Source organism: Acanthaster planci, linkage group LG12 (genome assembly GCF_054643075.1).
Source record: "Acanthaster planci isolate LZ-2023a linkage group LG12, COTS_SCS, whole genome shotgun sequence".
In the NCBI taxonomy this organism is placed as follows: Eukaryota; Metazoa; Echinodermata; class Asteroidea; order Valvatida; family Acanthasteridae; genus Acanthaster; species Acanthaster planci.
The window spans coordinates 16513371-16540846 of NC_141788.1; the positions used below are offsets into that span (position 1 = coordinate 16513371).

The 27476-nt window shown below is 40.9% G+C and overlaps 2 protein-coding genes across 13 annotated transcripts in view; one reads left to right on the forward strand and one right to left on the reverse strand.

The window, feature by feature from the left end:
* The window catches only part of osbpl9 (oxysterol binding protein like 9), a 28641-nt gene extending 27403 nt beyond the window's left edge, over nucleotides 1-1238 (forward strand). For all 6 annotated transcript variants that reach the window (XM_022233508.2, XM_022233509.2, XM_022233511.2 and 3 more), the window contains one exon: nucleotides 20-1238. In XM_022233508.2, coding sequence (XP_022089200.2) covers nucleotides 20-319 — 300 coding nt within the window. In that variant the 3' untranslated portion in view covers nucleotides 320-1238. The remainder of the gene's footprint in view (nucleotides 1-19) is intronic.
* On the reverse strand, nucleotides 903-26818 carry LOC110978484 (ferric reductase 1-like). 7 transcript variants are annotated; one of them, XM_087143844.1, is made up of 15 exons: nucleotides 26665-26781; nucleotides 23067-23163; nucleotides 21506-21676; nucleotides 17622-17807; nucleotides 16528-16632; nucleotides 15524-15683; nucleotides 14890-15003; nucleotides 14151-14266; nucleotides 12465-12557; nucleotides 11775-11878; nucleotides 10992-11050; nucleotides 10186-10338; nucleotides 9852-9934; nucleotides 6736-6783; nucleotides 903-4300 (listed from the first exon to the last, which is right to left on the reverse strand). In XM_087143844.1, exons 2-15 carry the CDS (start codon nucleotides 23067-23069, stop codon nucleotides 4208-4210), a joined length of 1488 nt encoding a protein of 495 aa, XP_086999970.1. In that variant the 5' UTR covers nucleotides 23070-23163; nucleotides 26665-26781; the 3' UTR covers nucleotides 903-4207. The 7 variants fall into 7 exon arrangements, with proteins under 7 accessions (XP_086999970.1, XP_086999973.1, XP_086999972.1 ...); XM_087143847.1 differs by having other exon boundaries at nucleotides 21572-21676; nucleotides 26665-26779; XM_087143846.1 differs by lacking the exon at nucleotides 23067-23163 and having other exon boundaries at nucleotides 21572-21676; nucleotides 26665-26818.
* Nucleotides 26819-27476: the final 658 nt, after the last annotated feature.

Here is a 27476-nt window from a genome sequence, read left to right on the forward strand (position 1 = left end):
CTTCTACCAATTTGTGCAGTTCTTCCACGAGGATGGGGAGAGCTGGATATTTGACAACCCTCTGGAGAAACGCATCAAGGCAGCCCAGGAGGACGCTGGCCGAAAACAGCAACAGCAGCGCCCACAGCCGCAGATTCCACTACCAGTACAGCAGCAGCAGCAGCAGCAGCAACCACCACCACCACCGGCCCTGCCGTCAGCCAGTACTGACCTCACAAACTCTCACATTCCGGGGGTCCATGGAGATGGTCCGGCTGGCAACAAGACGACAGCGGCCACCAGGACAGCCAATCAGGAGCTCATGGACTTCCTGAGCTGATGCAGCAGGGGGGGAGGGGATCGTCGTGGCAACTGTGTCTATGCAGACTTTAGCTTGGCGCACTGTCTTGCGATTTCTGTCTTCAACAGTGACCAGTAGCATTTAACAATGAGTAGAGAACAGAACTTGTTATTCAAAACCAAATCCAGAATAAACTGCTATTAAATGCAATGTGAACCACAGAAAACTGCACTGTATTGCACTTGGAAAACTGTGCTTTATAAGCATGTTTCTTTCCTGTTAAAACACATTCACCGTTAATAAGTCCTCTTCCCGACAGCTGTATATCGATGCGTTACCCCGTTATGTCTGTACAAAACCACCAAATCATTTGTTCCATAAAGAGACGACTATTACCTCACATGCTAAATTATGGCATCACATGTAGTGAAGGGTCTTGGAATTTGAGCCGAGTTTTAAAGTTAAGCTAAGAAATTGAAGAGCAACTCTGCTTCCTCCCTGCAAAGAAAGAGGAAAAATGGGCAGGTAAACTTAAGTTGTACATACTGAAATCAGTTATCAGGATGGAGTTGTATTTATTTCAATCTTTTTAGACAGAGACCAACGAAGGAAACAGCACGGCTATTCTAAAAGTCGTCTTTATTAAAACAATCTGAAAAGTGTCAATTCATATTTGTAGCAAGGTGACAATAAAGCATCTGGGGTCTGTTGTTGCACTGCGCCCAGTTGGACAGCCATCTAGCAGAATTTAATCAGTACAAGGCAAATTGAATCAGTACCAAGTGATACAGATCCCGTACCAGCTTTTGTCGGTAACCCAGCAATCTCATGTTTTCTGCAGCTATGATACAAAGCCCACGTTCATCATTGTTACATTGCTCTTCCAACATGTAGTATACAAACATCGCTAAAGATATACAGAGTAGAAATATTAAACCAAATTTATACTGGAAACCGACCTGCACTGTCATGCACAGAGGATAACGTGTTGCAATCTTGTCAGAGTGTCTGTGTACAATATCAGGTATAGTGAAGGTTTGGATGAAAGGCATTGTTTGAAAAAAGGTTGTTTTAGCTGTTAATTTTGTGACCTGTCACCACAAAATGAGCTGAAGGTTGGAATTTTCAAAAAATTGCAATGCTGGTACTTTTGAAGTCAGCAGAAAGAGCTTTCTAATTATGCATACACGGAGCGCTGAGGGTAAAAGGATTAAGTGACAACGAGACGTTATTGCGGCTGCTTGGTGTCTATTTCTAACATTGTTTCAACATTTCTGACCAGGCACGAACACTGCCTGCAAAATATTTGGAATTAACCAGGCGATGGGTTACTCTCTCTCAATGTTACAAAGCCCCAAATATTCCTCCACTTCAGTGACTTTGAACCCTCTAAATAGGAAAGTGCAGGATGCGACTTTAACTCTCAGTTTGTCATGATGGGTCACGTCTGTCAAGGCCTCCCCCCCCAAGGCCTCCCCCCAAGGCCTCCCCCCAAGTCTTCCAGCCAACAGGGTCTGATCACTGATAGTTTAAGTGATCTTCTCAATGACTGGTACTCGGGACAAGTCTACTAAGGTAATTTGCATTGCTTTTTATCAATAGCACAGCACAGGGAGCTGTGGACAGTCATTGTAATGTATCAATTACAAAAACTGTTGTCACTCTTGCTGACTGTATCCAAATTACTTCACTTTGGCTTGATATTACACCCGACTATGGAAAGTGGCAGACACAGTGAAGTAATACAGATGCAGCCTGACTCTATTGTGCTATAATTGACGAAAAGGTCAAAGATCACTGAGTAAATTTGCTTATTTGAATTAAAGACATACTCTTCACCGTAACTAACTGGAAGATACTTAAACAATTCCTCACTGAAATGTGCTCACTAATACTTGATTTCAACACTTTGAAGTCAGATAATTTTTAGTTGTATAGAAAAATATAAAACTTTGCAAATGAAGTTGACAAGTGCTAGTACTTACTGTTTTTGTTAATTGCATGGGTCTATGTTTCATTGAAGTGCAAATGCTACATCTTGACTATGGGCCCCCAAAAGGCAGCATCTAACATATCTCGGAACCAAAGACTCAACTTTTTTTGATAGCGAGGCATTGAGCTCGCATGTGCAGTTCATTTAAATGGTTATAAAGCTACACAAGAAAAATCCTGCGTTGACCATTACTTCTGATTCCGATCTCTCAGCTTATGGCAACCCATTGCACTGTACATCTGGAAGAACCACGTAATAATAAAAATTTTCACATACCTAGTGTAAAACAACTAAATCCACAAACACATATGTTCAGATTAAACCTAAATTTAGGCATAAAGATCCTTGCCTTCAAATAAGTTTTAAAGAAACGTGAACACAGGTAATTCCATAAATCGGAGTGCAAACTTGTAAAAATAAAGATAATGAAATTCCTCTGTAATTGCAGCCACAATCGCATTGTATTATCCCGGAAAAGCCAAAATACTACGTAAAAGTCCATTCACTGTTTTACTTGTAAGGGGACACCAAATCTATTATTTCTTTGTTATACTGAGCAAGGTATATTATTCCAAACTTATTTTCACTTGTCTCCAGGATTACACTTGTTTATTGTGAAAATACCTTGCTTAGCATAAAAAAATAATTTTGTGCATAACTATGTATGTATTTAGGGGACACTACAAGTCAACCTAGAAATGGCCCATGTTAACATGGTTCCAAGCTTGCTTTTAAAATGTCACACTTTTATTAAGTGGGCTATAAAGTAACGGTGATACGTTTGGACTGTGAAGCCAAATGTTGTTTTTTTCTCGGAAGCATTTCACAAATTTCACATGCAAGAAGATTCCATAAAGTGGGTTTTGTTTTCACATGAAAAATATTTGGGTTACAAACTCTGAATCTAATTCAGCTAACAAACCTTCACAAATTCAAATGTAATGCTATTCTAAAGCATTACTGCTTTAACACAATGTAGGACACATTTTCATACACAGGGTAGTACATGATGCATACGAGAGCCCCAAATCACACATTTTTGAAACAATTATAAAATGTTGCACAGCTTTGATGCCCCCTTACGTACAAATCTGTTATTAGGACACCCATACTTTCAGAAAATGGCTTGACATTTCACCCTTTGCTACCAGAAGTTTTGGTTCAAGTGCTTCAACTCACCTAAAATCTCTGGCAAATATTTCACTCTTTGGTAGTAACAAGTAAAAAAAATATGTTAAGGACTACAAAGTTCATGGGGCCACTCATTTATGGAATCACCCACATTCAGATCACTAACTGTGTTACTTTTTACATCTATTGCAGGAAGACCAATTCTGAATATGTACAACCAAATACCATTTTTATCTACATACAGAAATGAATTTCTGAGGTCAATCCAGCTGAAGACATTTCTAGGGTGAACCCCACCACCAATCAGTCCACAAAACTGACACAATATCTCACTGCACTTTTACCAAAGAAGCTTGTGGACACTGACGCAAATCTTATTGGAAAATCCACACAGAAAAATACAATACAAAGAGAACATGGCAATTTATACACAAATCAGAACTCATGCAATATGTTCTTTTCTCCAAAAAGTAAAGGGGGAGGGGTGCTAAGTCTCAAAATGGTAAAATACAAAACTGCCCAATGTAATTCTTACCAAAGAACTAATTTCTAGTCACACTGGCCACATCCGTCTCCACACCTTTCAGTGATGATGTGGCCCAGGTGACGTGATTTTCAATTTCGAGGAAAATGTTTCGGTAGGTGCGATCTCCAACTCGACCAAGTTTTGACAGGCTAAGAATCTTTTTCAAGTTGGGACCATCATTCCACTAGTAAGTAGTACGCGTAATGTTTGTGTGATCGCATTTTGCAAGTTCATTGTTTCATTTCCCATCTTCGGAGAGTTTTTTCCATTTTTTCATCTAATTGATCGCAAAGCTGATGACAAAGAAGACGACAGCGACGATGACGCCCACCGCATAGACACAGAGAAGAATGGTCTTGGCCGTTGAGCCCTGCAAGTCAACAGGTCAAAGGGGGAAAAAAGGAAGACTTGCTGAACAAAAGTCCGACAAAAGACGAGAGCCCAAGGGTGAGAAACGTCAGTGATGACGGTGAAGCAAAGAGAAAACAAGTGGTAGGGTTCTTTATGAGGTCGGGCTTGTAAACTTCAAGTGATGTACAAGTTGGTAATGAGGCCCTTGCACAAAAAAGGTCTTTTTTTCTACATTCAAAGCAAGCAATGAAATACAAGCCTGGTCAAAAGACCATGTTGCTTAAAGCAGAGGAAATCTTTTTTTTGTTTGGAGAAACTGATTTTCTCTTTGTTTCGAATTAAAGTTTCAGACTATTCAAAATTAGTGAAGACATTTCTGTAGGGGGGGGATAGGTCCCTGGGGGCTGGACTTACACTTGATGAAAATGTCTGAGCTGCTACATCATGGAAGAAAGTAAAACCATGCAAAACAAGAAACAACGCAAAATAGCAAGTCCACGAAAAGGTTCACTATTTGTCCCATATGTAATGCCATGCTTCCTTTAACAGTCGGTTAGAAAGGCTAGTAATGCATGTATACAATTCTTGTGGGTGTTGTCCATCCAGACGCCCAATAATAAAATGAAAGTTAAGCCCGTAAATGTTTTCAGGGGTAAAACTTGGGACAGGGTGTGGTGCAAATTGGGAACTTGCCTAAAAAAGAGCAATCTTTGCTGTTCATCATCCCCGAAATGAAGCAAGCCCTTTTTTAAAACCGCACTTGATATGTTGAAATGGTACCCCAAGCTAGTTTGTGGGCACTGCACCATTGTGCCTTGTTTCATTGCATAACTTTAATTCTGTCCATTGATTCATGCACTTAGAGATTTTAGTCAATGACTAAGCTGTGAAGCAATCCTTATACTTTTTGAACTCATAATCGAAGCAATTTAAAAAAATACGCATTTCAATGAAAGAAGCATAACTGTAGCGTTGAATTTGCTCTGTTGAATATAGGTAACAATCAGCCTCATAATACAGGCACAGCTACAATGCTGTGTCACATTCCGAGCAATGTTAACATCTAAAAGAAATGACGCAACAGGGTTAAAAAAAAAAACGTAAAACTCGGCAAGCTATTAAAAGTAGCAGAGTTGATGGTGCGGGGGAACGTTAGTACAAATCACAATAAAGTTAAAGACACTGCATGAGTATATGTTTATGCAATGACCATCTACATGTGTACTGTTGGGGCGGTACATGCAGAAGATCAATAGGCCTATTTATTAACCCGACAGTCCTCAATTTACCAGTTGGATTGACAAACTCAGACTTGCTGAAAAAGGCACTAAGACTCTTTTTGTGGAATCTGGCTACACAAATACTTTTTTTACCCAGGGTAAAAAACCTAATTTATTCCCACGTTTTTCCAATTTGGCAGTGCCCCAAACAAGAATGAGATGGCACACACACAAATTCAGTTCTTGCATGTTGCTTTCAACGGATGATTTCATGACAACAAATGATGCGGGTGGAACGTGAAGATGCAGGGAATCACTTCACATGATCTGCTTAACTCATGGTTCGCAGGTGGCATTCAACATGTTCAAGAACGGCAAAATCAACGTAGTGGCTTCTTTCCGTTGTATTGTTCCCCAGAGCTTTCCCCAAGGGGAAAAAATGAATGGATGGACAGGGACAGGTGCAGGAGTTAATCAGGCAATTGTTCGGTGCACTACCTCGAGAGGGCGCTGCATTCTTTTTGTGGGCAGAGCCGTATATAGGGACAGTGGCGATGTGTCACCATCGTTGGAAATAAACTGGCAGGTGCGTGGGCCAGAGCACTCGGTAAGCAACAGCCACACGCTCTCCTGTACACATAATGAACAGCCATTTTGCTTCCAAAATCCGAGGCCGGCACCACTCTCACTATAAACAGCTCTGTCTGCAGAAGGTCGATGAACTTTAAAACCCAGGTACATATACATGTGTGTAATTTGAAAAGGAGGATTTTTGTGGATGAGGGAATTGGAAAGGAAAAACGAAGGATTGTTTGAAATATGGAAAGGTTCTGGATGTGATGAGTAACAGACTGGGGAGCATTTTGGCTGAGGAAAGAATTTCAAAGTTGCATCTTCATGACTATGAGTATTTATCGCCAGACCCCCTTAAACATGTTAAAACAAACTACCCTGTACCCTATCAAAATGCTACATGTACATGTAAAAGCAAACCACAAAACTGAATATAAACTTGTGGCCTACAATGACCAAAGGAACTGAGTCATGGAACTTTTGCTAACAAGTACTGGTAAATGCATTTCATTTAAAAAAACTACTGGCATTCATGGGTCAAAACATGAGGCGATGAAGATGCATGAACCAAACACAAACAGAGGGGTGTTAAAAGGACCAGTCATAATGCAAGGCATCATTCGCATAAATGAATACATGAATATTAACTGAAATCCCCGACCTCTTCAGTTACTTGCGATATACAGGGACCTTCCACCATCAAGTCATCCTGTAGATGGGAAAAATTTGCACAAACACGAATGACAAAAAAACCCCAAAACTGAGAGCCTTGCATTTGTTGCTGAATGTACCAGCGGCTCGTACACAGTGCTGGTGATGCAGCTTGCTTTTCCATTTCAGAAAATTAGAAACATATTCCAAAATTATTGGGATATCCTGATAGAAAGAGAAGAGTTTTATTTGAAAGATATTCTGACAACAGAGATTACAGACGCTGCCAAGGTGTGCGTTATCTTCCTCATTAAAGAAGCAAACAAGCTGCTGTCTGTCAATTAGTCAGCAGGCAAAGAACTATACACAGAACTACATGTATCACCAATTAAAGAAAAAAAAGGCTGTTTTCTCAAAAGCAAATGCCCGAAAATTTAAATCCCGAGTATTCTAGATATTAATCTCAACCATCTTCTACATGTAGGCCAAATATGCAGATGATCAAATTCTGAATAATGCATTTTTAAAATTCAAGCCAACTAAGGGAATAAAACCCTTTCGTGTTATCAAACAACATGGGCATCAGTACAACCCATACAAATATTAAAAGGAACACAGAAGTAGTTGAAGGTCAGCGTTACAATATTTGAACACTGTGACTTAATTTTCTTCGGGATTTGAGTCTTTGAGCTCATTTGTAACATCTCAAAAAGCAAAAGCAGGGGGAAAAGCAAAAAAAAATTGCATATAAAAGGTTGTACATTTGTGAAGTACATGTAAAAAAGATGTATTGTACAAATGTACTTAGAATCCCACTGAATAAACTGTTTACATTCCATTAACTAGTGTTTTAACTGTCAAAAACAGTCAAAAATGCCTTCCAATTGATTTCCCCCAGTACATAGACACATATGGGGAATTTGACTGATTTTGACTGATATGACAACTGTGTCAAGAATGCATCAGAGCATAGGAGGGTTAGAAAAATAAAAGCTATTCGAACTAAATAACAAAATTCCCTGAAAACAAGATTTGTTGATGATACCCGAGAGCTCGCATTAAGGGGCTAATTCAAAGTACTGGGTAAATAGAAAGCATTTCGTGCACTGTGTAAAGGAAATATTTGCAACCTAATTAAAATAATTAAAAGAATAAATCAATTCCATGTTTAGAATGATTTGTTACTGCTTAAGCTAAGCTGCACTTTCCTGGGAAAAAATCTTGGAAAGAAATTTACTGTAGTGAGAGTCAAGATATTATGATGTGAATTTCAGCAATGCACAAAAATTCTGTGGGGCTTAAAAAAACCACAGTTTTATTTCGAAAGTTTTGTTTGATACCTTTGATGACCCTGCAACTGAAAGTTTGAAGTAACACTTATCGTGAAAACTTGACCATTTTAATACAAGGTTCTGACTGGAATTCAATTCAGAAACTTGACATTCATTTTCAGGAAAGATGTCAACTTGTTACGTAGTACCTGTACTTGCTACCTAGTACCTATACTTGTTACCTAGTACCTATACTTGTTTCCTAGTATTTCCAGGTAATGCAGCCAAGGACTTTTTAGCAGGAAAGAGGGATAAGGCTGGGGTCTGGGTTACTGCTGCAAGTACATGTAGGTGCCAAGATTCGGTTCAGGTTCGGTTCAGACACGGTTCTGAACGTTTTTGCCGAATTTTGGTTCAGTTCGGGTACGGGCATCTACATCTGTACACACATGTACAATGCACATTGTGACATCAAAGAGCTCGCTTCAAACGTGCCGTAGTACTTCTGTGTATAAAGATGCGTTAAATACACGCAATGAATCTCTTTTCCATCCCAATCCAAGAGCAACATCGATTTGAATATATTTTCTTTTCTAAACTGTTTCCCCAAAGTTTGTTTACCTATTAGGAGTTAATATGCCAGAGAAAGTTACAGTACCATCGGAGGTGTGACAGTTTCTGACCATGTTTTGCTGACCAAAAGCGGCACGTGTTTGGCCCACACTTGACTCAACAAAACAATTACAGGCTATGTGAAAACAGCATGCTCAAATTGGAATTTCCTCCTTTTATACAGGATGCAAAGATCAAATATGATTTGAGCAAAATGTATTTTGGTTATTTTTTCCCCAAACAAATTCAACATAGTACCAAATTATGGCATTCGATGTAGTCAAAGAAGAACCTTGATATCATGTCAGTATGCCTTCCCAGGATGGCACCCACGAGGCCAAAGGGGTGATTTTCCATCAGTCTTTTTCGAACGGATGATGCCATTTTGTTATTTGAGAGTTGCGAACAACTTAGAGATCTGGCAAAATTCCATTACAACACATTCACTCTACGACTTCGATCAATCACGCAAACCAAATCTTCTTGCGTGCTGGAGCACTTCACTGGCCGCGGCTGCCTAGCAAAATCAGCATTCCCTAGCCCTCCGAGTTGCCTTCGAGCACGAGTCCAACTATGATCAGAATCCATTTGTTTTGCATGGCCATTTATGACATCATTGGCCTAATATGGAACGTAAGGGCATGGCTATCAGAGATTGACAAATATAATGCTTAATCTGAATATACATGTAGATGAACACAATTGGATGTAGAAAGAATTTAGAATTGTTATGCAGTGGAAATGCCGTACGTTGCATGTTCTCGGTTGATTATAAGTGAATTCTCATCACATGCTTTTTACAACCATCACGCACATGAACTGAGCACCAGTTCGCTTTGCGTTTGCTTTTTTCATCAAGTTTTCTTGTGTGCATTCCCTGTCCTATCAGTGCCATGCCATATTAAAGCCGAACATCCAAACCAACCACTTTGGTTCCGTTCAGTTCGAAAGGGCCATGTTCGATGACTTTTGGTTCGGTTCAGTGGTTTGGCTGCAGCACTACTCTGGGTATCCTTTGGACATTCCACGGGCCGTTTAGGACACCTGCTTTGTAAGGTACATGAGGGAAAGGCATAAAAGGTAGCGACTTGGATGCCCTGCTTTTCAATTCAAGGCTGATCTCCACAGCCAGTGTTCGTCTGCTTTCCCAGAACCCATACTGCGAATGAATGAAAGTCTCATTGAAGGAGTAACAAAAGAAACCGGGGGCACATGGGATGGGTGGAAGGAAGGTGGCACTTACGGTTGGTGGGTCCGAGTCCACATCAACAGCTAAATGATTAGTCGAGTCACCGGATGACTTCAGCGCGACATCGTTGGTACGTCCTACAGAGGAAGAGGTGATGGTCAACCCTTAGTCTGGTCTCCAATGGGATTTTAGGGGTGCCAGAAAAGTTATCAACAAATGTAGCGTTCAGAAACACTGTTATCAGGGTCATTTTTTTTAACTTACGGTTTGGACGTGGAGCCAAAGTACCATTAAGGGAGGTCGCCAATCTTTTCGGGGATTTCTGAGCAGTCGGCAATGGATACATCATGCCAATCACAATCAGTGTGACATGGAGGTGGTAACCTACCCTGACTCTCCGTCATACAGCGCTGGATTTCAAACAGGATCCACATCACAATGTGGAATACGATGAAAACCACCATAACGATGAAGACATAGTTTGGAAGCCCGTCTAAGAGGCTGGAGCCATTGATGCCAATGCCGATGAAGATGGTTGCCACTGCTCACATCAAACAAACAAACAAGAGAAAACACACCTTTGATAGCCACGTTTTTAAGAATATTCCCATTGTTTTTGGTATTTTCCTCATTTTGCAGGAATGCAAGTTCCCAATCTCTTTCAGAGTCAATGAAAAACTACAGAATGTGAACCATTCAAGGGATCATTCATCAGCAGTGCTTGTCATGAAGTGAAACTGGTCTACGCTTGTTGCGCACACGCTCAGTAACGCCATGGCTTCCTGAACCCTCGTCCTGCCTGCCCTCACAAACCCTTTCCACTCTTTCGCTGCCCCAAAAACTAGCACGACGACACAGTTTGTCACAGCCCTAGTCAGGTGTCATTCGTTAACAGTGAGGCAGAGAGTTGGGCATGAGGGAATACCAAGAAAGTCAAAAAGGAACCCTCATAATGCTGGGAATCCCCTATTTAAATGTACGAAATCTTCTAAATCGTTATGACAAACTCAAACTGATGGATACTGCTGCAAATCTACATGTATGTTAGACTCAAGTGAACATGGATTAGGGGATGCTGTGTTCTGGACAGAAAGGAAAAAAAAATGTCCATTGAGAAAAACAAAGACAAGAAAACCAGACTGTTACCAAAAAAATTTCAGACGACAAATTTTTTTTACTGGTTCCAGTACTCACATGCCAAGAGGTGTGCTCCAGTGCCAACTCCCCAGTGTGCCCAGTTGAAGATGGGTCGGCTGTTATCAAGTCAAAACAGGACACTTTTTAGGGGACCTCAAATGGAGGCAGAGCAGTCAACACAAACTTTTTCAAAGTTCCCATTGCATCGTCAGACTGGATGACAAACGAACCATGCATTTTGGGCAAAAAGATTGTATCTAGAAGTGAACCAGTCAAACATAAATTGATTATTTTTCTCAAGTCACAGATGAATGACTCACAACATAAGTTTTTAGAGTGAAAACTAAAAGTTTAAAAGCTCATGAGAGCTTACCTCTACAGGTGTGTCTTTTTAAAAAAGGCATTCATCGCTATAGGCTGAAAAGTAACAATTTTTGATCAAAGCCAGATGAATGAGTTTAAAATTCTGATTTTGATTGGTCAATACTGGTTCACTGACATCGATGATCATGTCCAAGACAGAAACTGGTGTTTATGGACAGGATTCCCCAAGTTTCCACATCTTGGTTAGCTTTACCATTTGACTTTTGTGAATGACTTTATTCACTTAAAATCTTCTGTAAAAAGGGTGGCTTGATTTCAAGCATTTAGTATGGTGAAAACTGATTGTTTTGCAAATACACTCTTTATGAACATACACGCACTGCTCATTTGCCATCTAATGCCAAGATACATTGCCAAAAAATGTCCAAACCGTTTTGATGAAACAATATTTCACACACTGTCATCTACGGTTTGCGCTGGGAGCCAACGGATCCGTGACCAGGGTGAGATTCTTACTTGGCCGTTCCTGGGTGGGGTCGGAAGAGAGCCATGATGGGGTTGATGATGCCCAAGACGGTCACTACAATGCCACAAATGGCATGGATGACAGACAGCGTCTCCTGTGCAAGGAAACGGCAGAGAAGCCTTGTGAAAATAAATCCCCTGCCTGTTCTGACAAGTTTGTTCAATACACTCCCAGGACAGTCAAATTGGTCCTCTCTTTGCCGTTCACCTCTGTAACGTTTTCAGACCCTATAAGCTTTTGTGGGTCATGAAAAGAACACGCCTCTGGGCTCTTCCTCCCACCTCTAAAACTGTAACTGCTTCTTGTCTCCTCTCTGCAGGTTCCTTCAGGCTTGTGACCTACAGCACCTGTACATGAGGCACGCTTTTGAGGAAACGTTGAGTTGATTTACCAAGCGTGCTTGATGATATCTAGATGCTGGAGATGACGGGTTCATTTAAACTTCCCATCAAAACACACAGCTTAAGACATTGTGCATAACTACAACAAAAGTTTTACCAGGGAAAAACTAAGGTTGTGGTAATGCAAAATGAGGAACTTCTTTTGTTGTAACAAAAGTCACCCATTAAACTACATGCAGCTTTTTCCCACCTGACACCTCACTTATGTATTCTCAACTTGGATAATAATCAACAGTTTAACACAATTTCATAAATACTGAAACAAGACATCCAACTCACCGATAATTCGACAAAGCCCTCCAGGTGCACAAAGATCAAGACGAATGCAACACTGAAGCACAGCACGCAGGAAACCATGCAGATCCGGTGAAGCTGAAGAAAACCAACATTTCAAATTGGGATCACTAATGCCAGCTTTAGAAATATTGCTAATCGAAACCCTAATGGCTGCAAAACCAATGACAACAGTGATAGCCAATGGCAGCCTTATCAAATCATATTCCTCATCTGCATTGTATTTACCAACCTTGCTAAAATGGGAAGGTGCCTGACTATTTTTGTTGTCATAATGGCTGTGACCTCCCTTTGTAGAGTATTTTTGCTGTCATAACGGTTATGACCCAATTTTTGAGAGTACTTTTGCTGTCATAATGGTTGTGACCTCACTTTGCAGAGTTTATTTGCTGTCATATTGGTTGTGACCTCAATTTGAAGAGTACTTTTGCTGTCACAATGGTTATGACCCCACTTTGAAGAGGTCAACAGCACTTGTAATAGCAAGAACCAAAAGCAGCCCTGGAGATATCCAAGCAACAGCCCCATTCCTGGAAATACCATAGAAATAGACTCTACTTTTGCAACATCAAAGTCATTTTTGCCAATAACTATGGCACGCTTTTAGAACAAAAATGATCCAAAAATTTCAATTGAAGTTAACAACCTCTCTTTTTAACACTACCTGTAAGGAAAGGCGGAGTACGATAGAACATTTTGACTGTCACCGAATGGCAGTGTTGTAGTTGAGTACTTTTTCCCCCCGAGTACAGAATATTGCCGAGTACTTTAATTTCCGAGTACCTGAAAGTCTGAGTACTTTACCAGCTGAGTACAAGAACTGATTTTCGAGTACAAGTACTTGTATGAGTACTTCTAATTATGAGGACAAATCTGTACATATGTACGTGTACTTTACAAGGCAATACACGGTGACAGTGACAGTGCACCTTTCGGCCACCACGTCTAGTGATGGTTCATGTCAAGGAATAAACAGAAAGGTCTTGGAACCAAGACTAGGAATACACCGGCGTTTCGCACTTGTAATTGACTAAGATGGCGAATGACAATGTGTAGGCCTTGTGTTGTCAGACTGCACTGAATGTCGGTCTGTGAGGATTGATTTTCTAGTACCGTTGTATTTCAATGGCCTTTACGGGATTTAAAAGATTGTTTTATTGAGTACTGTTAATCGAGAACGAGAACCTCAATGCTCCAGCGCAATTTTATTTCGAGTATTTTGCAGCCTGAGTACCCGGTACAAGAACTGTTGTTCGAGTACGAATACTTGGAAATTTGAGTACAAGACACAAGTACTCTGAAAACGGTACTCAAGTAGTACTCCGGTACTCAAGTAGTACTCCAGTACTCAGGTAAGAATACTTCAACATTCCTGAATGGACATTTCTCTTTGCATCTACACTGTACAGCACAAATCGACCGTTGAAACATTTTACAATGCCCAAATAAATCTTTGTAAGTATATGCAGAGAATCTATGAATGCCCTACAAGTTCAAACATTTCTTATGCACACCACCAACACAGTGAGCATCCAAAGGTTGGAATATCTATGGATTTAGTGACCAGTGGAATGGAAGTGACACTTGACATTCATGACTTGTCAGTAAGATGATAGGGATTTATTCAAGCATTGTGTGGACATGCTTCGCTCGCTACACATATATACTCACTGCAAACCAGACTTTAGTGCCCAAGAGTTTGGAGTTGGGCCACATCGGCTTGAAGAAACGGGCCATGGTGATACCAACGCTGGCAAAACCCAACCAAGCAATCACCATCAGAGACGCTGGCCACACACAAATCAGAGATCCAAGAAAAATGTCATTTGAAGGATGCTGATTTACAAACTACTGGTCAATTAAAAGTACTCCCCCCCGCAAAAAAATTCCCAACCACAGCCAAGTGTTTGGTTGGCACTTTGACAAATTATTTTTGTTGGGCACTGTAGGCCAATTTTTTCTGTTAGCTTGGTTACAGGGGAAAAATTCCCATCTTGCTAAGGTAGGACTCTGGTGGAAATTGAACCCTCCAGTTTGCTAGTGTACACGTGTTGGCCTCTTGACCAAAGAGCTTGTTTTTAATGCAATATAGCAGCAGGTGCATGTACAACAGTCAATAAAGGGAATGTTTGTATTAAAAAGATCTTTTGTCAATACGGCGTTTCACAATAGCATGCCCCCAGGAGTTTGTAACGTGTTGGCCAATCACAATGCCCGAAATCTGTTGACCTTTTCCAAATAAGTATCCGGATGACAGATTTCGCCCACTGTGATTGGCCAACGCATTGCACCTCTTGGAGGCGCACTTTGGTGACCTGCCTGTATTAAGGTGCCATGGTTCCCTCAGATGTTGAAAATAACAACATATTGCCATTCAACGGTGGGCCCAGCACATGTGCCGTTATCTTACCATGGGCCTTGGGCAGTGCTTCCCCTTCTGCCATAGGTCTGGAAAAATCTGTTTGCAAATTTCGTGCTTCTGCTGTCGACCATCTTTCTGCATGAATATTGCCTTGGATTGTTCCTGCAAGCCATTTAAAAAGGTGTGCCATGAAGTTACCGTAATTGTTCCATCAGCTGAAAAAGATTTGCTTTCTTTCATGTCTTCAGTTTTTACCAGGAATAAATCCTCAAAAGTTTGTTTTTTTAATCTACAGTTGTGCTCAAAATTATTCATACCCTTTGGAAAATAACATACTTCTCTAAATTCTTCATTTGCAAAAGCTAATATTCATGTTGGTACTTCCTCTATATCTTTTGTCTATTTGTTGCAATACACAAACCCACATGTGTGTTGGCTAAAATTAATTTGCATAATAATAGATACGGTCCAGGTTTCTTTTGCTCTTTTTCATAATACGCTAAATAGTCAAAATAAAAAACTTGATGAAACAAATTAGGGAAACCATTGAAACACAAATTATTACAGTTTGTAGTTAAGTAAAAAAAAGAAGAGAATCCTGTCAAAAAAGTCATTTCTTCAATTAATTCTAAACGTCAACAGTGTATGAATATCAAAAACAGAGATCAATGATCAGACTCACCATCGCTTTGAATGCTATTGCCGTAAGCCAGTAAGATAAAGTATTGATTGTTGCCACCAATGTCGTAGAAAGACTCATCCCCTTCAAAGTTGGGCTTCCTTGTGAATGTACAAGTGATCACCCCATTGGAAGAGGATGCATTTTGTAGGGACACGGTATCCTGTGAAGTAAAACGGAAAAGAGTTACAGGTGGTTCAGGGGATAATTAACCACTTCGCGCCGGTGGCAGTTATCATCAATGTTGATGATGCTGGGATGGGATAATTATCATTTTTTTTCTGTTTTCAAAATTCTTAAAAATTCCTTCATTTACCGGACACTTACACCCACACCAAGGACTGTCTGGTTTCTTCTATTGACATCTATTGACGCTGGAGTATTTCTGCCAGGCCTGCCACCTTGTAAAAAGAGCCCAGATTGTGTGGTATTACATAATTTTCTTTTGTTCATGAACCTGGCACAGTGCATTGCTGACCTCTTTTCAATAGGGGTCAGATCAGCATGCAGCGGTGCTGTGTGGCTCATCGCTGCAGTGGTGGAGTACTTTTGACCCCGGTGGTAATCCGCTCGCACTAAATCCCACCATGTGGTATACTGTTTCAAAACAAGGCTGGATTATCTCCACTATTGAGAGTGAAAAAATGTTGGTAATGTCCAGCAGCCTGGTCCTTTGTTACGAGTACAGTCTTTTGTTACAAGGGCCCAGTTCCCCTTGTCCGATTTCGAAGACGCTGGCCACGCGTATAAAGAATACGTGTCCGGTACCGAAAACCCTGGTGGCAAGTTTTTAAAAAGAGCAAAAGAAGGAGAGGAAAGGATGGCTATGCAAGGATGCAGAAGCATTAAACGGGGAGACGGCAAGTTGCATTGTTGGTGCCGTGTCCAAAACACGATGAACATGAGTTTCAGTCACGTCAGTCTGCACAAGTGAAGACTGTCAGTGGAGAAGGAGACACCAGGGCCAGAAAGCAAAAGCCATAAACGGGTTCAAAACATCTCCTTACATTAGGCGGAAGCCTGGCTACTGAGTTCAGACTTCCATCGAGACGCTGATTTATCGACCTTCTCACTTGTTCTCTACTGGTGCATGCATACACATCAGCTGGAATCTTGTCATTAAAACAAAAAAGAAACGAAACACTAACAGTATAATATATGAACCACCATCTCCCTGGTACAAGGTTTATTGTCAGATAATTAGGCTGGCTTGGTTGGATGCAGGTGTTTACCAACACTGGACAGCAAGTACTAACAAGTGCCACAAGAAATTAAAGACTTTGGAGATTCAGAATGTTATACACTGTACATGTACAGAGTAAGGTTTTAAAAGACAGAAATACTCATAAAATATTCCCTGAGTACTGTTCTAGTAATTTCGTTCCAAAAGTGCAATTAATTAAAAAAAATGCCAAATCACAAAGAGAAGAGGCCTCGAAGCCTACACACTGTGCGTGTACATGTACATAGTATACATTTCACTGGGCATACATACATGTGCGTTTACATGTACCTACACGTACAGCAAAGAACGTATATGTACATGTACTTTACACGTGCATAAACTGTTCACAGTGATATGGATTTTTTTTCTGTCTCTTGGATTGTGAATAAAACGAACCATTTTTCAGCAGGTAGTTGTCTGGGTGTTTAATTTGCTTGAGTAGAGTTATTATCATAAATATTCTGGAAATTCATAAGTCCCATGGCTATTTATGATTACTCATCAACAACTTAACAACAGTGAGTACCAAGTGCACACTGCTAAATGTATGCATGATGTTGGAGCACAAAACATTAGTGCCAAAAAAGAATGTTGAAATTTGGGGGGAAGACGCGGACTAGTGAAAATGCTGGCGGACTAGTAAAAAGCCATCACTGCTGGTCTGGCTGGCAAGTGAGAAAAAAAGTTAAGGGCAAACCCTGTGGTACACTCATAATGGTGAGATCTTAAAAGCAAGCAAAAATCTGCTTTCTCTCAACTGTGGTCTCACCACAGTTGAGAGAAAGCAATATACTGATAACGAAAGAACACATTTACCCTTTTCCGCCTGCCCATTCACCTTTGGAAAGACAAATCCAGTCACTACAGCGAACTTACCATTCCATTACCTGTGGCGTCCGCGGGCCTAAATCCCACGGCTACCCAACCGTCGGCTTGTGCCCTCAAGGAAAAGCGACTCTCTCCGGAGGGGAGCGTTTCCCAGGTCACATATGCAGTGCAGTCATCACCGGTACACTCGCTGGGCTGATTGAAACAGCCTTTGAATTGACCACAACCATTCAGCTGCAAGGAACATGCACATGTACATGTTATGGGAACACTGAGTTAAGCAAAAATTAGGCAGGGAACCAGTCTCAAGTCATGAACTTTGGCCGGTAACCTTTTTCTTTGCTGGGGTACATGCACATGTGTAACGTGATTTCAAACCACAACTAAGAACAGGTACATGTAATACAAACATGGCCGCATTCTAGTTGGTGACCAACCATGCCAACTGTCCATGCCAACAGAGTTTCTAGGTGGGTACGAAAACCAAATCAACTGGCTGCAGCTGTATGAACACAAGCCTATAGGAAGTGGCTACAGCAGTTTGCCAGTGGCTTTCACAGTCCCAGACCTTAGTTCCAGCAGCAGTCATACAGTAATTGTTGGATTTGAGCCAAAGCCCCTAACAGGAGCTTGGGCACACCAAGGTTAATACAAAGGAATATCATAACTTGTGGTGCTCTAACTGGATGACCGAAGCTGTGGTGTAGTTTACATGTACATTATGTACCGGTACAAAGTCAAATGTCCAAGAACTCTGTTCTCACAGTAGGAATAAACTTGAGGGACTGGTACATATACATTACATGTGTACCGGCTGCTTACTGTCTATCACTGAAGTCACAAAACGGTCGATTCATAATAGTGCACCTCCAAGAGTTTGCAATGCATTGGCCAATCACAGTGCGCAAAATCTGTCAACCCTTTCCAAACGTACGTGCACCACATGTAGGTCGACAAATTTTGCACACTGTGATTGGCCAACACGTTATGGATATTCTACACCAGAGAGCAACGCACATACACGTACATGTACCAGTACCCTCATTGTTGATGGCGTCCTAAAATTGTGTAAATACATTTGTGTGCATGTACGTACATGTCCATGTATACTGTGCAACTGAATGCTTCTCTAGTTTTCACATTCATGTAAAAAAACCCACTACATTGATAATTAAGGACTAGCCCAATGACTTATATTACTGATAATGTACCTGACACATGGCTTTGAATCCAATTTGAGAAAAGGTGATTTTTGTTCATACTGCAGTGTTGCACAGTACATGCATGTACAGTGTGTACATGTACTTAGGAAGCCTGCGAGCAAAACTGTAAAATCAATCAGGCTGTGTCTGAATGATCTGGCTGTGGCTAAGGGTAACACAGGCATCCATGGAAGCCATCCGTAGTCAGTGGCTTCCATTGGCTAATGTGTGTACATGTATATTGCCAGCCGTGGCCAAGTGCATTATAGTTTTGAAATGGCCTTGCAATACATTTAAACAGACATCACTTCCACTGCAGGTGACCTGCACTGTACAGTACCCCACATTACATGTACATGTCCAGATAATCAATACTGGTAGCAAGTTTTAAATTTCTGAAAAAGTTGAGTTGGAATTTTTATGTGAGGCCCACATCCCTCAAGGGAGTCACAACTTACAAGATTTTATAACGACAAGAATATAATATCCAATCAGTGCTCTGAAATATGTGATTGTTATTCCTGGTTAGTACAAAACAACTCGATCAGGAAATGAAACTGATACATGTAACAGTAAGTTGCCAAGGCATTAACACAAGTTGAAAAACTGAGTATTAGGATTACATGTGTAATGAGAAATCAAATATTCAAGGGTCACTGGACCTCAGCTTCTTTCAAACGAAATGACGTGCTAATTCGTTAGATGACAATATCAAAGTTAATGAAACAAAAAGCAAAATAAAACAGAAAGTAATGTACAATTAACCAAAAGCAAGGAAGTGAGTGCTGTGAAAATGAGGCTTTGCCAAAACGGGCATACATATATATCGGTACTGTTGAGTCAGACTATTTAAAAAAAAATTAGAAATGACAGTTGTAAAACATCTGCTCAATTCCAAGAAAAGCTTGCCCATGCCCGAAGTGTAATTAAAAATTCTACAGTATGGTGAATTGAAGCAGTCTGTCAGTTTACTTGAATGTAAATTCATGTGTACACTGTACACGTGAAAATACTCCTGCATGCTGAATGCAGAGTACAGGTTATTGTACATGTACATGTACATATAGCTGCCCGTGCACATTTTGTACAACACCTGTACAAGTGCACCTGCCGGTACCTTTCCTTCTTTCTACAGCGCATGTACATGTACATGTATCTTTCATACGCATCATGAACATGAACACAAAAAAGAGGAAATTCCAATCTGTACACGTACAAAACTTTGTTCAATGTTTTCAGATTTCAATGGCAGTGAGTTTGAAGTGAAAAATGAGGAAATCAGCTGATCTGAGGAAAGGTTGCATGCCTGATCATAATGTAACGGTACCGTACATGTGTCCAGATATATGATGGGGGTGAAAGGTACCGGTAATGGGGCGATTCTGAAGACAGTAATTGGGTAGAAACTTGGCATTTTGATCACCTGCGATTGTCATCAGAAGAAGTTGCACAGATGTACTTATTAAAATACCCAAAGTCAAGTTGATCTCTTTCGGGTTCAGAACCACCTTTGGAATCCTGCAGCCGATATGTTGGTTTTCTTTTCCAATGTTCCAAGTTTTAGATCTCATTTCCTAACGGAAAGACCCACTGCTTTATTATGCATTTAAAATACAGCCTGATTTTAATACACATCATTCTCTTTACAAATAAAAACAAAGTGTGAAATGTGGAACATGAGATCAAATAGTCCGCAAGGTGCATGGGTACAATGTGCATGACGATGGTGCATCTTGGGTGCATGGGTACGATGTGCGTGACGACGGTGCATCTTGGGTGAGTTGAATGACATGCGTGCTGATTAGTGGAGACTGACTCGGGGGTTTACCAGTGTCACCAAGTGCACAGAAATTGGGGGACCTCTCTTTGCAGGGACTAAGAGGGTGTTCTTTGCCCCTCCCCAAGGGGGAAAAAAGAAACAGAACCCAATAAAAGGAAGAGAAAAGAAAAAAAACAAAGATAAAAAGAGGGAATGAGATGAAAAATCATGAATTAGTGTGGTGATATCCCAGAACTGAACTCCCTCCGCTGTTGGTGGACCGTCAGTTTGCCGCAGAGTGCTTTGTTGTCTTTCCCCCAACAGCTTTGGCCAATTGCTGGCAGTGCCCGTGCTTCTGTTAAAATGCTTAGATTTTGGATTCTCAAAGGGACACAATACCTCTGATTTGGAAACAGTGTCTACGTACCCGGTATATGAGTTACATGTACATTGGTTGTATTTTGTGGGCATATGTAATGTACATGCACCATCTAACCTCTTTTTGACAGGTGTCACTGTTTTTCTAGCTCTACAGGTGGTTACATATACTGAAAAAGGATTTAATAAATTTTGATGCCATTAAACTGAAGAATGATCAAATGATACATGCACATACATTTACATATGGCTCATGTATGTAGTTTATATGTTTGAGCAATGTGGTACTTTTTCACAAACTATAGTTTTTAATGACAGTCTTCATTCTGTTCAAGGTTACTTGTTGGACACAGACAAAATTATCACAACAGTAAAGGACATGTGTAAAACTTGTACAAATGTACAGAACAAAGTTGTTTAAGAGTGAGAAAGCATTTGACTGGTCAATCTGATTTGACCGAAGGAAAACTTGGTTTCATCAGACGGTTTGCTGGATTTTCGGAAATTCTTTAACAGGCAATGTGTATCTTGGGGGTTTTCTGTGCACTTGGTCATCCCGGCTGCCCCAGCACCATCCCTCATCTGGTACATACCCCGACTGTTTGATCTCCTGTCCTGTCACCGTGCCTTTTGTGCCTTGTACATGTAGAGCTACTTACGTCTTGGCCGAAGGTCAAATAGGTCATCTGAAGTAGGATCACAGGAAGGACCAGGGCGAGGAAGGACACTCTAATATTCATTTTGGATCTGTCGTGATTCCCACCCTGTACACGAAAGAAGTATATTATTACACTTGGATTTCAACATCAGGCCAATTGGGCCTAACTGTGGGTTAAGCATCCGAGGGTTTGCTCAAAAAGCTCCATTCCATTTCAACCCAAAGAGGCAGAAGTTCATTTTTTCCAATTCATTAATTTTCTCTGTGAATTGAAAATTTCATGTGGTGCAAATCACATTTCCACAAGATACATGTATATCAAACGGGGAAATACAAATGTACATGTACATACACAGCTCTGATGTAACAGAAATGTTTAACATCTTTCCGCATACTTTGACACAAGTACATGTACATGTAGTGTTTGTGGAACAATGAAATTTCCAGTTTGTGAAAATTCCAATCAGTTTGTTCCTTCTTTTCCAACCTGCTAAAATATGTTCCAGGTACAAACGCACTACATGGATAGGTACACTGTATTCACAAAAGTACATGTATACAATGTACACCTTTTTGTCAGCGTTCTCATTTCAATATTCACGCTGGTACTATGCAGGTGTACAGGTAATGTACATTACATCAGTAACCCTCCTTTAGCTGTAACCGTCAAAAACAGTCAAAAATTCCTTCCATTTCCCCAGTATAGTAGATGTACATGTATCATGTCACATGACTGATTTTGACTGAAAGGACAAATGTGTCGAGAATGCATCTTTGCATAGGAGGGTTATTAAATAAATACTTGTACAATGTAGTTAACATTGATTCTGAATATATATCCATGTACAACTTGACACGCCCAGTGGTAGCACTCGTGACATGGATACCGGTGCAGGTACATGTATTTACATTACATGTTTTTATTTATAAAGTTTCAAAGTGCATGAGAACAGGTACACATGTATATGTACATGGCCAACTTCAGTAACACTAACACATTGCTGTTTGAACCCCATACTGAACAATACATTTGAAAGCCAGATTGGTAGTTGATATGAGACCAGTGGGATATCGCACAGTGCATGTGCTGGTACATGGAGAATTTTAACTCTTATGTCATTACAGTACATTGTATCACATTTTACAATACATCTATGTACTTACAGCTAACCGGCATGCAATACGCAGACAATTTGAACCCACTCAAATGTTAAACAAACTGGGTGTTCGCCTAAAATGTACATGTACATGTACAGTGTAGTGGGTGCATGTACTGCCAACACTAACAACGAAGAGCTGAACTGGACCACAGCGTCATCGGGTGCGGTTAATGAGAATCAGAGAATGAGCAATTGTGATGGGAGATGGAGTCCTTGGCCGAACTAAAAGGGAAAGTGTAGGTGATGCCAATCACCCATGCACTTGTGTATTTAGACTCAGTGTTGGCGTAGTTACATGTACATGTAGCTACCGGTAGCATGATTTCTGCCACTCACCATGCTCACTCTTCAACACCCATCCCATGCCTGACCTGCATACAAAGGGCTCGATGAATCGGAAAACTGACGCATCAACAGGCGACTTGTTTGTTAGCTTCAAGGTAAACGCAGAGGCCCACTTTTTAAATGTCAACTACATGTAAAACCTGGCACCTTGAAACCCATTTCATAAAAGGTCCACCTGAATACTAAATTACTTTTGAAGGCCCTTCAGAAAGACTACAATATATCATGAGCAGCATTTTGATTGGACAACACATAAAGACTAAATACAGTACAACCATACATGTACTAGCAGGATCTGCATGTGCATGTATGTAATTTTGAATCAACCTACATGTATAACGTACAATCCTTGATTGAGTATTGATGTTGGGTATTCAAGTCTCATGATATAGCATAATTTGTGACAATCGTGCCAGGGATTGACATCCAACTAACAAAGTACAGCACCTGATTCAAGAGCCTTGAAATTAATCCTGCGGTTAATTGACTTTCACGGGGGAGGGGGTATTTTGGTTTAACAATCGGCACTGTGCCAAGTACGAGGACATTAATTCCAATGCTTTGTAACACCATCAACCCGTTTTGTGGTTTCACCATGACTATGCACAATTTTTGATATTTGAGGCAACTGTTTGCAGCCAAAGGCTTTAAGTAATTTTTCCTGGCAAATGTTATAAATGTAATACTAGTACCTGCATATTTATAGAACATTTATAGAATGTTTATAGAACATTTATAGAATGTTTATAGAACATTTGTCAGGAAAAAACAGTGTAAGTTGTTTAGCCAATGTGCAAATGTATACTCCCTTGTCAAAATTTCTGCAGGAATTCCTGTTTTATTCCTATTGGAAATATGTTTCTACCGGTATTCTGTTTTTGTGCCCCCAAACAGAATTAAAACATGTTTTGATCCTGTTTTCAGCAAAAACACAGGTCTGTTAGATCCTGTTTTGTTCCTATTTCTCCATTGAAACCTGTTTTTCCCTGTTTTCCTACACATTGCTTTCTTACTGTGTTTTTTCCAGACCTTGAAAATGTTTGCAATCCTGCCGCCCTGTTTTCTTACTGTTTTGGGAGACTAAGAATTTGTTCTAAAACCACCATTCTGTTTTATTGCTATTTTGAGGGGTTTGACCATACCCAGACTTCAGGGTGCACCCTCGTATTTAGGCCAGAAATATGTCCGCGGAGCTCATTAATAAAAGTTATACACTCAAAATATTCTATATTAGAGGGTCCTAAGAGACTGGACCTCTGGGCCGGACTCAGAGCTTCCAATTCTGAGCAATTTGGATGCAATCGGGTTTGAAAGTGCCACTATTTGAGCCATTTTGCCGAGGGAGGGTTCTTCAAAATGGCTACTTTTCTGGACAGGGACATTTTCTGCATTTTAGGGGTGGTCTGCTTCTGGTGAGAATTTCTCAAAAATTCACTGGTCAACCCCCCGAAAATTGAAAGGAAAATGAAAGAGGACATGTGGAACATCATTTAGCTGTGCAGCCTGAACACCTGTGAAAGTTGTGAGTATTTTTAAAATATTTGTGAAATATGGGAATTTATCACTGCTGTCTACAGGAATTTTTTTTTAAGTGGTGCACCCTTCACAACACATCCTTTAACCTCTAAGTGACCTTTGGGATTGTGGGAAATTTGATTTCAGCTACGGTTTGAATCACATTAAGCAGTAAGACTGGGACACTGACATGTACGGTAGGACATGCACATTCATTCATTGCACATTCGAAAAAGAGGAATACTAACGCTCCACCTAAGTAGAGCTCTGTGAATACTTAATAAAAGGCCCTACCTAGTGCCTAGGCCTAGTAGGCCTAAATGAATTGGCTAAAATTAAATGAAGGGATAGAAAGACCATGGGCATGATGGGACAAGACAATAATTTAAATTTTTTTTGAGAAATCCCAGAAAGTCAACTTGATACCTGAACTGTCAACGGGGCTTGAACTTAACACTTCTTACTTGACCCCTTCGCGCCGGGACGCGGCTAGAGCCGCCGTAAAAATTGAGATCCTCCGCCCGCTTTTCAGCTATTATTCTCGGCCCACGCTCGAGTGAACACGCTGTAAGAAGGCAGACCCTGGCTCTTGTATATATGGTGGTTGGCCTTTGTGTGTAGCCCAGAAATGAAAACACTGAATTTGAATCATAATCACCAGCTTCACAATAGTCCCCACTTTGAAAAGAGGCAACGGGAATGTGGAAGTGTGAGTAGAGCCGCATGCCAACAAACAATGAGCCTTTTCACTGTGTAATTCAAAGCGTGCAGACCACGCAGGGCCACAAACTGAGAATCTGCGATTTGGCAGGTGGCCTTCGTGGCCAAGCCAGGCTGGAATTCTTGGAGTCGGCTTTCGGAAAGAAATTCCTGTCGTCAAGGGGTTAAGAAATTTTTTTTTTAAATTAAAGAAAAAGCCTAAATTCCCTCGAAAACTGGTCTCTCGTGGACATATTAATACTAATGTTATGCCCCAACTATAGTATGAGTCCCAACTATAGTCGGGACAGTCCCATCTGTAGTGCTGCAGCCTGCAGTTGGGCTGGCCCAACTGTTGTTGACCAATGTCTGAAGGGATGTCTCAACACTATCAAAGTCAATGTGTCTCACACTTGATACAATTCATCTAAAATGTGGCACTTTCCCTGTTCATCTAGCCCTATGACCATTGACATGACATTTGTAAACTACATGACTTTGGCACATGCTGGGCACATCATGCACACAGGACCTCTCTGCTGTAGTTGGGCCGGCCCAACTGTAACACTCTAGTTGCAACCGGCCCAACTACAGTTGGGACAGATGTTACAGTTGGAGCGGTAACACTAACATTGTAATGCAAGTAATGTAACAAGAGAAACCAGACTACCGGCTAAATCATGAACCTGAAGGGTGCACCCTGGTAATCAGGCCAGAAATATGTCCGCCAAGCTCATTAATAAAAGTTATACACTCAAAATATTCTATATTAGAGGGTCCTGAGAGCCATGGAACTGAGGAATTCAAGAAATATGAGACTGGACCTCTGGGCCGGACTTAGGGCTTCCAATTCTGAGCAATTTGGATGCAATCGGGTTTAAAAGTGGCACTATTTGAGCCATTTTGCTGAGGGAGGGTTTTTCAAAATGGCTACTTTTCTGGACAGGGACATTTTCTGCATTTTAGGGGTGGTCTGCTTCTGGTGAAAATTTCTCAAAAATTCATTGATCAACCCCCCAAATATTGAAAGGAAAATGAAAGAGGACATGTGGAACATCATTTTTCTGTGCAGCCTGAACACCTTTGAGAGTTGTGAGTATTTTTAAAATATTTGTGAAGTATGGGGATTTATCACTGCTGTCTATGGGAATTTATTTGTAGTGGTGCACCCTATAGTGAAAGACAGCCCAAAGACGTCTATTTCTGACAACACCGCCTCCCAATCACGCCTCGGCCTACTTCTACAACTAGAATATTTGGTTTTATTACACAATCTCAACAGATTTCTGGTTAGCAAGCGGAGAAATACATTCCAATAGAGATGCAATGAGTGGTATTTGCATAAATCAGCATAATTGTGAAATTAAGGCCTTACCTGTACATGTACCATGTGTACGTTGTCACGCACTGATGTGACGCCGACCACCAACTTCCGTGAATCGATAGCGTTCGACTAGACTTTACTACAAGTATCCGCTGCATATCGCATGCAGCCTAGCCAGTGACAGCTAAATCGTTCACAACTTTCGGGTCCGCTCCATTGACCGTATGATGGCGCCCTTCTTGTTTGACGGACGTTCATTCTCACCTCTGCTGATCTCTTTAACTTTCTGAGTGGTTGTCACATACGTTTCATGTTCCGTAATGTATATGTCCGGTTTCGAGTCAACTCGGACCCAAACCAACTCGGACCCATGCCAACTCGGACCCATGCCAACTCGGACCCACGACCAACTCGGACCCATGTCAAGTCGGCCACAGTACTAACCCGGACCCACGACCAACTCGGACCCACAACCAACTCGGACCCACAACCAACTCGGACCCAATACTAACTCGGACCCACGACCAACTCGGACCCACCCTGCGTCAACTCGGACCCAACCCCAGGAGCGTGATTAACTTGTTGAAAATTTTTATTTTGTCCACTTTTACATTTTAGCATTTGGTAAATGACACTTTTGCACTGCATGCTGCCAAGCTGTAACGTCCTCTCTACACGTTATGCAGGGAGACAGTGGCACAGGCTTCCCAGAATCTCTCCGTTTTCTAGATCCAAATCACTAGCAGAAATCGAATGAACTTTCACCAAACAGCCCCCAAAGTTTTTGTTGCAATAAAATGCCACAGATAGGCCCTTCTGATGTACAATAAGAGATGCTGCATACGTACAACAGATACTGCAGA